This window comes from Trichoplax adhaerens, genomic scaffold (assembly GCF_000150275.1).
Source record: "Trichoplax adhaerens TRIADscaffold_1 genomic scaffold, whole genome shotgun sequence".
Classification (NCBI taxonomy): Eukaryota; Metazoa; Placozoa; class Uniplacotomia; order Trichoplacea; family Trichoplacidae; genus Trichoplax; species Trichoplax adhaerens.
Window position 1 is genome coordinate 2051408 of NW_002060943.1, and position 14187 is coordinate 2065594.

At 33.6% G+C, this 14187-nt stretch overlaps 2 protein-coding genes across 2 annotated transcripts; one reads left to right on the plus strand and one right to left on the minus strand.

The window, feature by feature from the left end:
* Positions 1–6480, plus strand: TRIADDRAFT_18957 (uncharacterized protein; the record flags this gene model as incomplete). The annotated part of the gene is made up of 18 exons (XM_002107664.1): positions 1–48; positions 1686–1784; positions 1996–2059; positions 2206–2333; positions 2515–2562; positions 2746–2832; positions 2965–2998; positions 3120–3212; positions 3306–3369; positions 3552–3639; positions 3800–4933; positions 5027–5170; positions 5260–5352; positions 5454–5570; positions 5665–5810; positions 5874–5945; positions 6040–6175; positions 6259–6480. 18 exons carry the CDS (start codon positions 1–3, stop codon positions 6478–6480), a joined length of 2817 nt encoding a protein of 938 aa, XP_002107700.1.
* Positions 6481–8064: 1584 nt separating this feature from the next.
* TRIADDRAFT_51468 (uncharacterized protein) lies at positions 8065–9381 on the minus strand (the record flags this gene model as incomplete). The annotated part of the gene is made up of 2 exons (XM_002108462.1): positions 8065–8493; positions 9172–9381. The coding sequence occupies 2 exons, from the start codon at positions 9379–9381 to the stop codon at positions 8065–8067; spliced, it is 639 nt and encodes a 212-aa protein (XP_002108498.1).
* Between the last annotated feature and the right edge of the window lie 4806 nt (positions 9382–14187).

Sequence of the window (14187 nt, forward strand, 5' to 3'; positions counted from 1 at the left end):
ATGGCTGCCGTCAACTACATTGAAATCCCCTTACGTGATTCAGATGAGGTAAATGATTGCTGTAATTTAGCTCTTTCATTATTGTAGAGGTGTTTGTACTTATGTTCTATCTCGGTGAATGCATCGTATACGTATTAGAGATGCATTGAATAAAATATATCAGAAAAGGTTGAAATTTTCCGATACTGGATGTCATTCAATTTTGGAGAGTTATAGAATAATTATAATTCAATTCGTTCATAGTACATTCTATGCAGTCAACGGTATAGAATGATCCATACTTTAGCTACAGCTATGTATTCATCATAGTAATTTGGAAGTGGCTTTCTCTTATAATGGTAGACCTTCGTTCTCACTTCCCGTCCATCGATCTATCTACGGTATCTTGATCGATTGATCATCCTGTACCAACCACGAAAGAGTATACGAGTATCCTATAGAAACATTGTAATGGATGTTCAACAGGTTTACAATCTACAAACACAAAATCATCCACGTCCATTACTAGCCAACTTGTACGATTACAGTACTGTAGATCAAAAATACCTGGTGAAATACGAATTTCTAACTAACAACGTGGCGTTAAGAAAACTCTCTCTTTTATCCGAAAGTGAAACCGTGTATTATTAACTATTCTGCAGCATTACCTTAGCAACCGTTAGTGTAAAGTTAGTCGACAAACTGTAGGGATTCATGAGCACACTTTAGAAAATCAACATAATGTATCTCAATACGGCACTATGTACTAAGAAAATTGTTCCACGTATACGCGTTGATCATAGTTTGTGGACTAGACATAACCTTGGAAAGGCAGCTTTAGCCAACTTTGAAAGGAAGTTATTTACAACTGTAGGTATTCATTATTACGTTACTGTACTTTCTATGTATCTGAATGTATTTTAACCAGATGAGAATAATAGAGAAATTGCAATAAGTCTCCATATATTAGCTCATTACGCTTCTATGATATGTATATGTATTATATCACATATACGAATATATGTATACGTTGGTATAGCCATAAAACTGCCAAAGAAGCTTATTGTAATTATTAACTGTAGGTATTGATTGCTATTTTACACTCTATGCATTTTAATCAACTTTAAAGTATTACTCGTATGTGCAAAATGAGAATGATAAATATCAGCTCAGATGTCTCCATATGGCTGTAATCTTACAGTATATCAATATAGGTGTATTGTAATGGAGTTCCAGTATTTATTGTAGTTTTAAATTGCCAACCTAATGTAGCTTGATCTTGCAATTGTAGCCATTTTGCTCAACTATACGAGTCGTATCTGTTGCAGCTCATGGTGCGTAAACGTGAGAGCAACATACAATTGCCATACTTTATAAATATTGTAATGCACATGCAACGTATTTATAATATCCGATTGATTGTACGTCCATAGTGCGCGCATTTCTGCGTCGGTAGTACAATGTAATTCTTACTATAGCAGCTTCTAATGCGGTTTTACTTTACAGCAGTAGATTTTGGGTTATTTCGTTTTAACCATAATAGTTAATCTATCAGAATCGAAATAAAGAATATATAGTATTTATTAAATACATTGCAATTATATAGAATAAGCCTATAATCTCCGTCAACTGATCTATGTGCGGTATACTTGTTTAGTAAGACTACATTTTTAAACATATTATTCCGATCTGTAAAAATTGAATAGGTCATTGAATTAGACCTTAATCAGCTTCCTCATGGTAACGAATCGTTGGCAATCTTAAGAGAAGAACGGCCCCAATTGCGTATATGGAACATCCTTGCTGTATGTATGAGTTATTCATTGGATGGCAATTGCCCATTTACATCTCGTTCTGATAGTGTTAGCCACACAGATCTCATTACTTGATATAAATCTGTTACCGCTATTATTATCATAGATAATAACGTGTAGTTATAATTTATACTTGAACGGCAAGTGAATTAGACGCGTATATATACAGTATATTAATGTTATCCAACGGGAATACCTTTAGCAACAATACTACAAGCACGGTCAGCAAGATGCATTTTTATCCGTATTAGAAGCCGCTGTTGAGGGTAAGTCTCAATGCTATTACTAATTTTGAAGGAATAGTATGCAGCAACATCACGTCTTTATCAATATATCGAATAACAAAGTTAAACATATTAATAATTGCATTAAATGTATCCCATACGTTAACTAATTTTTTGGCTAATGGCAGAGGCAGTAGTAGACTATCCTGATAGTGATCGAGACTTGATGACATCATTGGATAGCTTGGCAAATTATTTTGTTGAACTAGGCAAGAAAGCTAGTAATAAAGACCTTACTAGAGAGTTTTTTGGAAAGGTTTGTTTAGTATTTATACTGCAACCATACGAGTTCGCCCAGTTTTTAAGGGCTAATTTTCTTAATTCATTTTGCTAAGGTGCATGACAGCATTGAAATCCTAACTTAAAAAAATGGCCTTTTTAAATTAAATTTTATATAGTATTAATGAGATGATTGCAATCTTTGATTACCTGTGTAGGCTGCCCTACTGTTTAGTAAAGGCGATAAAATCATCATGCATCACGAGGTTATTGATAGCTACTAATATCGTATATAAACTGAATCGTTCATTTGCTAGTTTAAAAAAGCGTAAAAATGACTCACAGTTTGCAAACAATGCATTTCGGAAATATACAGTAGATAACCTTATATTGTAATTCTTTTAATCCATTAACTAAATTATTAAATTCCTATACAAACTTTGCCAAAGGGCCATCTCGTAAGCCGAGGGTGGTTTTATTTAGCTGATGGAAAATTTGAACAGGCCGAAGCACAGTTTAATTTCGTTTTAACCCAAGTATGACTATTAAGCATATACGCCGAGTGAATATGCATCACGTATTTATCTTATTGTTTCTATTTACTTGTAAAACACATAATTAAATCATCTGGACTAGACTAATTTTTATTATGTTCCTATCCCTTATAGCTGAATAAAAAGAACCCACCAGCATTACTAGGTCGTGAAGTAAAAATGATAGATTTCGAAAAGTTTAATATTATACACTGAATACTCAGAATTTTATGCCTTACTTTAATCAAAAAGATTTTCAAATTCACCTCGATATCTAATTCTATGTGCAGGCAAAGCTACTATACTATTTAATAGGAAAGACTACAATGAAGCTCTAAACCTATACAAAGAAGTCTTGAGATTGAAACCAAAGACATGTCCAGGTACTAGATCAGCTACAATTGTAAAAATTTTAGAGTTAGCAAACGAAATTGTTACTGCATTAATCAATTAAGAATTGACCTTTGAAATTGCAGCAAATGTTCGTCTAGGAATTGGCCATTGCTATGCAAGATTGAATAAATTTGATTTAGCCAGGTTGTCAATAGTAAAAGAGTTATATCGTAAATGATAGTAAGATAGTAAAGGAAAACAAGTTGTTTGGTTGATGTGGTTGTAAATAGGTGCATCATTACTATGGTATATAGACAGTGTACCATCTGCTTAACTTTTTTATACTAAAAGGAGGTTGTTGACTGAACGTCATTAATATAATTCTTAAGACAAGCATTTGAAAGAACATTACAGCTCGATCCTAAATGTGTCGGAGCAATGGTTGCCTTGGCTGTTTTAGAATTAAACACAAAAGTGGTATATATCCCGATTTAAACCCTTTATACTGATGATATCATAAAGTTTTAAAAGGAAAAAGTAGCACGTTGTGTTAAAATTTTTTTAGTATTCATTTTTGTTTCCTTATACTGTGATATTATTGAAATATTAACAGATTGATTTGATTTTAAATATCTAGGCTGATTCCATCAGAAATGGAGTCGATTTATTATCACGTGCTTATACAATCGATCAAACAAACGCTATGGCTTTAAATCATCTTGCAAATCATTTCTTCTACAAGAAGGATTATGATAAGGTTCAGCATTTAGCTCTACATGCTTTCCATAGTACGAACGTCGAACCTATCCAAGCCGAAAGCTGCTATCAACTAGCTAGAGTTTTCCATTCGATGCAAGATTACGATCAAGCTTTTAAATATTATTATCAAGCTACTCAATTTGCCGATAGTAATTACGTTTTACCACATTTTGGTCTAGGCCAATTATATCTTACTCGTAACGATTCAGCTAATGCGGCTAGCTCATTTGAAAAAGTACTTAAAGTCCAGAGTGATAACTATGAAAGTATGAAAATTTTAGGATCTATATATGCACGCTCTAATAACGAAGAAAAGCGAGAAAGAGCTAAAATTTTATTACAAAAAGCAACCACTCAACATCCTGACGACATAGAAGCTTGGATTGAATTAGCAGGTATACTAGAAGGTTCAGATATTCAAGGGGCACTTTCAGCATATGGTACATCTTCACGACTTTTACAAGAGACTCTTGAAACCGATATACCTCCAGAAATATTAAACAATGCAGCTGCATTACACTTCCGGCTAGGTAATTTTTTAGAAGCTATGAAAAACTTTAGTGCCGCATTGGAACGAGCTAAATTAGAAGCAAACGAATCAACCGAAGGTTCATCTTATTTCAATACTATATCAGTTACTATAACATATAACGTCGCTCGTTTACACGAAGCATTGTGTGAACATGATGAAGCAGAAAAGTTATATAAGCAAATCCTTAAAGATCATCCTAATTATATCGATTGTTATCTTCGATTGGGATGTATGGCTCGCGATAAGGGTCACTTTTATGAAGCTTCAGATTGGTACACCGAAGCACTTGTTATAGAAAGGGAGCATAAAGATACATGGTCTTTAATTGGAAATTTACACATGATGAAGCAAGAATGGGGTCCGGCCCAGAAAAAGTACGAGCGTATTTTAAATCAAAACAAAGACGATACTTACGGTCTTGTAGCTATGGGAAATATATGGTTACAGACATTATATCAACCTACAAAGGACCCAGACAAGGTTTTAAAAATCGCGAGTTGTAATGAAATATTAATACCTACTGTATTTTAATAAGAGCCATATTGATGTTACTTATTTTTTATATTATACTAGAATAGACGTCATCGCGATCGCGCGTTGAGTCTATATAAGCAGGTAATTCGACTCGATCCACGAAATATTTATGCCGCTAATGGTATCGGTGCCGTATTAGCACAGAGTAGTTTTCATCAAGAATCTCGAGAAATTTTTGCTCAGGTAGATTAATATAGAATTATTGATTTGTAATTTAATAAGTTTACAAAGTTTTGAAGTTAATATACAATGTATTACTGTACTTTTAATAGGTCCGCGAAGCTACTGCCGACATGTTCGACGTATGGCTAAATCTCGCTCATGTTTATACCGAACAACAGCAGTATTCAATAGCGATCCAAATGGTATGATTAAGTATTAGCATCGAGATCGATAGTTGTCGAAGTTTAGATTAGGACCGTTATCACTATCGAAATTATTTATTCCTGTTACATGATCACTATAGTATCGAAGCTGTATTGAGAGATTCAGCATGAATCAAAATACGGAAGTACTGCTATATCTAGCTAGAGCATACTTTAAGGATGGTAGATTACAAAATTGTAACAGGATTCTTGTTAAGGTATCAAATCTTTAGTCTATGGGTAATGCATATTTTGTAGGTATAGATGACTTAATCTTCCCTTGTAAAATACGTGTTTTATTACGCTATTAAGGCCTTCCATATCGCACCGCAAGAAACTTTACTCCTGTTTAACATTTGCTTAGTCTTGCAATGTATGGCAGTCGTAGTGTTGGAGGATGAGTATAACCAAGTTGAAGATATCAAGGAAGCTATTGAACAACTCAAATTAGCTCACAAGTAGGACTTATTTAGTAACCGATAGAGTTAGTAATTATTAGTAAGTGGCATCCTTTGTATCAGGTATTTCACTTTTTTGGGTGAAACGGGAGATAAAACGAAGTTCGATCTTGATCAGGCTACGGCAGAATCTCGGTAATGCTCAAATGCAATTTTAATAATTCTCCAACCCAATAAAGATGCCGCTGGTACTAAGAAAAATAAGTCTGTTCTGAATGTATGATTACAGCCACTGTTCGGATCTATTAAGTCAAGCTCAGTATCACGTTACCAGAGCCAGCACGAGGCAGAAAGAAGAGCTGGAATTAATCCGAAAATATGAAGAAAATTACCTAGCTTCTATCGAGAAAAGAAAAACTGATGAGGTTGATTAGGATATGTTTCATACATTACCCAAGCTATGTTTTTTAACTGTTTAAGGGTTAACTGAAACAATTTATGTGTAAAGCTGCACCGTCAATGTGAAATGGAAGCGAAGACTCGAGTAATCAATGAGCAACGTAATCAATATGTTGAAGCAACCAAGAAGCTGCTGATTTTTGAAGACAATATCGAGAAAGGTTCTGATCGCCGTTCTACGGTAATATATTCAAAACTTTATTCAGGATTGATTACAGTTTACTATTTGATCTTGAAAGCGGTTGTATGTTACCAAACTATTTATCTTTAAGAAGCAAGATGATGGCGTATTAACCAATGAAGGTAGTAATGAAGATGTCATTAGTGCGCGAGAGTCCAAATGGTACTTCATAATATAAGTTAGCATCTTGTTAATAGTAAAGTTCGCTGAACTCATAATGTTTTGCTTATAGCAGTAATAGTGGAACAAATAAGAGAGTTCGAACGAAAAAGCGATCACGAAAACGTACGGTATCATCTGTGAAGAAGGAAATGCCAACTAGAAAAAGACGAAAGGCTATTTCGAAGGAGCTGATTTCAGATATCTCCGATAGCTCTGACAACGATGAATCAGGGCAGTTACGTATTGTAGGCGACGATGACGATGATTAAAATTTAAATATTCATGCAGTATATCTAACATATAAAAATAATTATATATGTTGCGTACAGTATATAATGCGAGTATATAGGGTTTAATGACGTCTGGGTTATTTGATTCTAAACGCTTGTACTTATATACAGTACTTGATAATTACAGTATACAATAAAAGTTACATTAACCGAGAAATACGATCATTGCGTAGATTGCTTGAAGTGACAAATGTTCACCTATTTGCTTAGTACTGTAGTAGTTGCCATCTGCACTCACAATTTACTTTCATTTACTCAGATAGTAGTCAGCATCTATGCACTTACAGTAGTTGTACGTAATTAGCTGTACCCACACTTTCTGTACATTATTTTGTGTTAAGTATCTTTATGTGTACACGTGTAGCCATTAACATTAGAATTCATACAACTAGTTCTATTTTACCGTTCACTCTAACAAGCCGGTCTATTTAGTAGTTGGATGCAAATGTATTCTTAGCATCACATGTTACTTAATTAAAGAAATTGTTACATTATATATTGCATGGTTACAATAAAGTTCCGCAAGAAAACTTTTCATTCGTGTTAAATTTCGGTACAACTAATTAATCAAATAGGGAACCCTTATTACTTCACCCAGGCCCGATGTCGAAATTTGAAACGGTGCGGATGTTTAATTGATACGACAAAATTTTCTGTGAAATTGAACTTAACGATTGTCCAATTGCCCAGAGTATAGCAAATAGCATATTGCTTGCAACTGACATTTTGTTTGTCAACATACTTTTGCTGATTATTGTATATGTACATATGCCGTATGCCGTTAATTTTACGTCATTGGATAAACCCAAGTCTGATAAAAGCATACAGCAATTATGTTTATTCATTGAAGAGGCATATGAGTAAATTCAATGACACGATATCTAAAATAAGGATATCGTGAAAACACGTAATTCATGTACTGTACTGTACGCGTAAACAAAATTTAAAAATGTCATTTGTAAAATAAAGCAATATGTATATAATTCATTAATATGCGTATGATAACATATTAGTAGGTTTTATAACAAAATAAGCTACAAAGTTCATATTTACAATAGGATTAGCAAGTAGTTGATCAGTTTTTTTCTATACATTGCATCTTTGGTATTGAATATTAGACTATTTTAACATTTTTAAAGATAATTATAATATAATTATCATTGTTTAGGAGTAAATGCATAAAAAAATTTTAAATGACTTTTGATTCTTAAGTTGTTACAAATTAATTATGATGAAATATTGATCGTGTAGTCCAACGGTATTTATACGAACTTAATGGTGTTGCTGGGACTAAAACTATATCTTCTTGGTTGTCTCCTTCATCCTCATTATGCATCATTAATGATGTACATGTAGAACATGACTGTAGTGAATTACTACCATCATGATCACTTTTAATTGGTGATAAGTCCTGATCGTTGATTCGTCGACTTTGCGAACTAGATAGTTCAGGATCAAAGTTGGAATCTAACATTGTATCAGTATTTTGTTTGTACGTAGGTTGAAAATTCAGTCTGGATGGTGTCATAGTATTGCGAAATCGAAATGTTCTATTTCTTGCATTAGTACGAAATTTGCTACAATTTCTGAACTTGACTTTTTTGCGATTATGAACTTTCGAAGGAGCTTTGCGATCAAATTGAGGAGACACCTATCATAATAAAATAAATAAATAAATTACCAATTTTAAATTTGGCTATGACTCTTTAAATAAATTATATTGCAGTACATTGTAACCGTGAAACTTAGCATGAGTAAAACCTGATATTGTGTACATCCACGATGTACATTGTACAGTACGTACAGCACAGTGTAGGTTAGTAGTAATGTTCATCAACATGTTGACCAATACGGTAAGTAGTAATAAGAAATACTGTAGTTACGAGCTCGTTTTGCACTGGATATAAAAAGGTAAGCTGAATGCTATCACATTTATGCACTGTATTTATACGGAATTATAAGGTAATTTCTTGTAGTTGTTGCAGAATGTAGATGCTATAAAATACTCGATCAGAGTATTATATGAGCTTCATAGAGAATAACACCAACACTGCATAACTAAGCCGCATACTCAGCCTTATACTGTAGTGTATTTTTTAATTTTAATGTTTTGACCAGCTTGAGGTTAGTACGGCGTATCATATCCGTAGACTGCAGTCAAAGTTCATTGTATATATGTTATATATAAAAAAGATAAAAATGGTTGAACGCAAAAAGTCGACGAAAATTAGCTCATATTGAAATGTAATAGCATTTACTCATTGCAATGCTGCAATTATTATATTATACTGTGTATATTTGTATCCTGGCAGTAGCCATCTATACTTACCCATTTATCCAGAACTTCAGCTTTTGCAACGTTCAGATCTATCAAACGTATATGCTTTGACAACTTTCGCTCATCGAGTTTCCTCTTCATTTTTCTGAATGATCGCTGGATCTGCTGGGACGACCTCGGCGTCCTTGGACATCTTGCATTCATCACCTGAAGACTTGTTTTCGTTAAGGTCCACGTGGGTTTTTGCTGCTCTTTAGCCATCCATGATCAATACATGTTATGGAGGTATCGATTGATATTGTACTTCGAAGTTCTTATCACTACAATTTCAATAGTGTTGCAGTGATATGTCACCACAGCAACCTTTGCATTTAATTTTGACAATTAATATATAAAAAATTCATGAGTATTTGATGTGGAAACTGCAATCTAGCCCATTCTCAGGCCCCAATGGATGCAATATGTATGCAGTTGGTGCATAAATATGCTGACTTCAAAATAGAAAACAAAACGCGAGCTAGCAAACCACGTGACCTGCAGAACAAAGGCCAACCGTTTGCTTGGCTACCGTCCAAACTCCAGAGTCCGGTTACCGTACTGTACAGTGTAGAATGTCAGTCAACACAGTCAATACAGCTACAGTACTGCACACTGTACACTTGAGGATCAATCAGATTGATTGCAGCATTATTTCATGGATGCTCTTGAACAGATTCCGTTGTCGTAAGGTCATAAGCAGCCATAATTCACAACACGGTAGCTTAAATTAAGCTTAAAAAGTAACAGGAAACATTGTGCAACCTCTATTTTAATGGGTGGTGCAATAATGTCATGATAGTATTTATTGGTCTGGAAATATCATCGTTACAAAAGTAATGATATTGTAAGTAGTGAGCTACTGTAGGCTAGTCTAGATCCAATTATCATCTTCCAGATCGCTATTATCGTAGTGATTGAATGAAGTAACATTGATTTATTTGTTATTGATATCGGATAGATATGTACGCATAATACTGCATCATAGTGTCCATTCGTCTGTTCAACATGGCAGCGAATCGAAATCCTTCGCCGCCACCACCTGATAGTGATGACCCTGATGTCCATCATCTTCAAGCTATATCGGATGCAATCGGCGATACGGTCTATAGCCAACTATGGGTTACCTCGTTACTGAAAGAGTTAATCAACCACTTAAATCGTGAAGATAACGAAGACGTTCATCAACAGCAACCTATCGATCATGGTGCTGATTCATCGTCTCAAGCAACCAGCACTAAAATACCTATGCCTGCTTGCATAATTGAAAATGATGGCAATCTTTGTATTGCATTTGATGAAGAAATATGTAAACTTTGGGATATGTCAAGCGATATAGTAAGTAAAGCTCAGTAATGAAATACTCCAATGCATTGTCTCTGCAACTCATGACTGATCTACTCGGTATGCAAAGTAATCTAAGCCAAAATGAAGTGTTTACAGTGAGTTACTACCTTGCCTCAGCCCTTGGGCTAGCAATCGAGCCAGCTAAATCTACTTAAGTAGTGTCCATTGAGTATAAAAATAACCTACCTCTGTGTAAAACGCACCTGCCTTGGTATATTGTAACTGTGTACGCTTATATCGCTCGGCTATCAGATTGCTCGTAACCATTAGTCCAAGTTTAACATAGAGCTAAATGTACGCTTAAAGCAATAATTAGTGTTGTCTCGTTCTTACTCATAGTTAGTTAATAATATACTGCACACGCATACAATGTTTGTAATATTAAGTTTTTTTAAGTTCTTGTACTCGTATTACCCAACAAATAACATTGTTGTTAGAGAGCAACAAGTTCAACCATCAGAAACATGACTACCATAGAAGCCAGCTTTTCGATAACTTCATATGGTTACATAAAATAGCTTACGTGATCAAGTCAGAGCTACGTTGTACATGAGCTGTTATTTTCATTTAATTGCTGCATATTCCAATGTGATTAAATTGTTTACATTTTAAGTTATCATAAAATTGAATGAGTTGTATAAAGAGGAGTCTTCTTACATTATTGTTTATAAGGATTCTAGTGTAATCTTATTTATTATCTTTTTGTGTGTGTACGTCAACAAGCATGTTGCCAACTATCTTCTGGAAATTGGTATACTCCAAATACTTATTGCTATTATTGTGAAATCGAAATCCGCCAGACTAACGGTGTGTGCAAAGTGTATATAAATATACGAGTATGCCATACGCATTGCTAGAAGTTGGGTACACATTTTCATCAATGCAGTACAGTACCCGATCTTTGCTTGTTTAGATAATCAAATTCGATCTGATGTAAAAATATAAAAAATTGAATATTGCTAACCGTAACGTGGTAATAGTAGAGATTTTAGTTAAGAAGTCATAAGGGTAATCCTCCAATTTTAAATTGCCTTGCAATACTACACTCATAACTTTTCTTCTGAGTGATCAAAATACTATTACCGTAATGATATATGTAATTAATTATTATACTTCAATGTACGTATACATTAGCTCATGTTACTATGTTATTGCTTGTATTGCAATTATAGGAGATTAGCGTAGGCATTCTAGCCAATATGGCATGTCACAGAAATGTTTGCTTTCAAATGACTCTTTACGAGGAAATCTTGTACGTAAGATAGTACATGACATCTATTAGCCTACTAAGAAGTATTAACTCTTTTACTGTACATTACCTACTAAGTGAATTTGTACACTAACAATTGCTATGATAATTATTTAGCCTGATAATACCTATGTTGCTGCAATCACCTGATCCACCAATACTTTTAGAGTCTATAAGGTAAATATCTACCTGCTAATACTATATTTTCGAGATAGGCTGATTAAGTGAAGGGAACTAAATACAATAAATTTAAGTTGTACACGTATCATGCAATATGCAGTAGTACTATGAGTTACGCTAACGGACATATCAACTTACTATTGCCGGAGCTATTTCTATACTAAAAGTCTCTGTTATTGTAAAAAATGGACCACAATTTACAGGCTAATTAGAAGTTTCATTTCATGTCCTAACGCAAAAGAAAAGTGGCTAGTAACTATAAAAGAAAATGTGATTATCTACGATTCTATTACATTTATTTTAGCAAGTTCAGTTAATAGTAAGTATATCTAGTTTGAAAGATATTTTATTCTTCTAAAATTATATTTGATCTATATTTTTTCTTGATTAAAGCTGGTCAGCTCCTAATATGGTAAAAAATTTTCAAAGGAATTAACTTATTTTGTCGCTAGATGACTTGCTAAGAAGCACTTGTTGCTTAACTTATGAAATTCTGTATGAAGACGATCAACTGCTAACGCAGTGGGCAAAACCGCAACTCTTAGATGCTTTATGCGAAGCTGTAAAGCAGTTAAAGTAATTGAATTTACAGTTCATGGAAGATCCTTTCTGTTACGTAGATTTTTACTGTGATTAAGATATGTTACGAAAGTAAGCAAAAATTCTTTGCTCTCTTGGTAGTGGGGATACAAGGTCTCAGGAGAACCTTTTTCTTATCATGCAATTAATTAGTAGTAAGAACAGAGGAGTTACGGCTTTAGGTAAGTAGGCCCTCTTCATCCATTTTCTATTGATAGCAGTAAGCTAGGTATTTGCTTTTAAATCAAAATTTATTTTGTAATGGAGCTAATGTGTCTTTCTTGCAGTGGAAAATGAAACGGCTATATCTTTGATTTGCCAATTCATGATTGGATACGGTCAATCCGCTGATTCCAGTTTACAGTTTTATTCCACATTAACAGCTATATTGTCAATTATTAATGTTATGATGACATTACATCATCACTTGGTATTAAAGTATTATATTGAAGGTAGGCAATAAAAAGAGTAATTCAACTATTTTTATTAGATATATCTGCATAAAGTTGGCGCTTTCTATAATTAATCAACAAAATCGTGCTTATTTAATGACTGAAAGCTCCAGAATTCCTAACTGCTACATTCCAATTTTTGAAATTTGCCATTTTAAAAACTATTCCTGCAAAAGGTATACATTTGATCAAGTTAAGAGAATCTTGTGTTTAAATTGTAAATACTGCTTCAATCTTTTAAAAATTTTCTAGACGAAGATGCATCCCTTGCTAATTTCACCTTGGATGAAGTACAACATTCGTCTAGTTATGATGATGATGGTAAGTGTATATTCTTATTAAGGATCACAGCAATCTAACGCTAAAAGTTCAAATCCGCTTTGTATTGGTACTTAAAAACTAATGCAGTATCACTATGTCTTTATTGGAAATGTATAAACCTTCTTAAATCGTTATTGCTCGCAAAATGAAATTTCATCGATTTGTAGTAATGTGACAAAGTAATTTAAAGTAGTTGTGTAGACCATGTATCTTTACAGATAATGCATTACCTTTCTAAAAATCGTTAGTATTGACTAAAAGCAATTTCATCTATAGGTAGTGTTTTAGAGCTGTTGTGTGAGACAATGTATCTTTATTGAAAATATATTAACGTTGTAAAGTTGTTAGTATTTACTAATAGAAATTCCATTTATAGCTAGTAAGGTGATAAAGTATTTTAGAGCTAGTGTATGGACAATGCATCTTTATTACAAATACATTAACGTTCTAAATCACTCGTATTGACTAAAACAAATTTCATCTATAGGTAGTAACGTGGTAAAGTATTCTAGAGTTATTGTATGGAAATTCTTGGAAATTTTAACGTCTAGCTTGGCTGAGGTATGTTTTGTATGATATTACATTTGGTTGACAATTCCTACCACTTTTGTGATAGCCATAAAACTGTGCCCCTATATCGCTTAGTAAACCACTGTTTCATTAGTAACTTTTTTGATGATCATTAGAACTATAATGAGACTATCCTAAATATCCTCCTTTGCAACTGCAAGCATCAAATTATTGCTATTTTCGAATCTTACCGTCAATTAGCTCCATTTTACCAAGAAAAGGTACTTCAACGTAATAGATAAAGAATACTTTTTACCGTAAAGATGTGTTCATATCTTTATTACAATTCGTTTTTGCCTACTTTCCTGTCAGACTAGAATTGTGTTTTTGGCT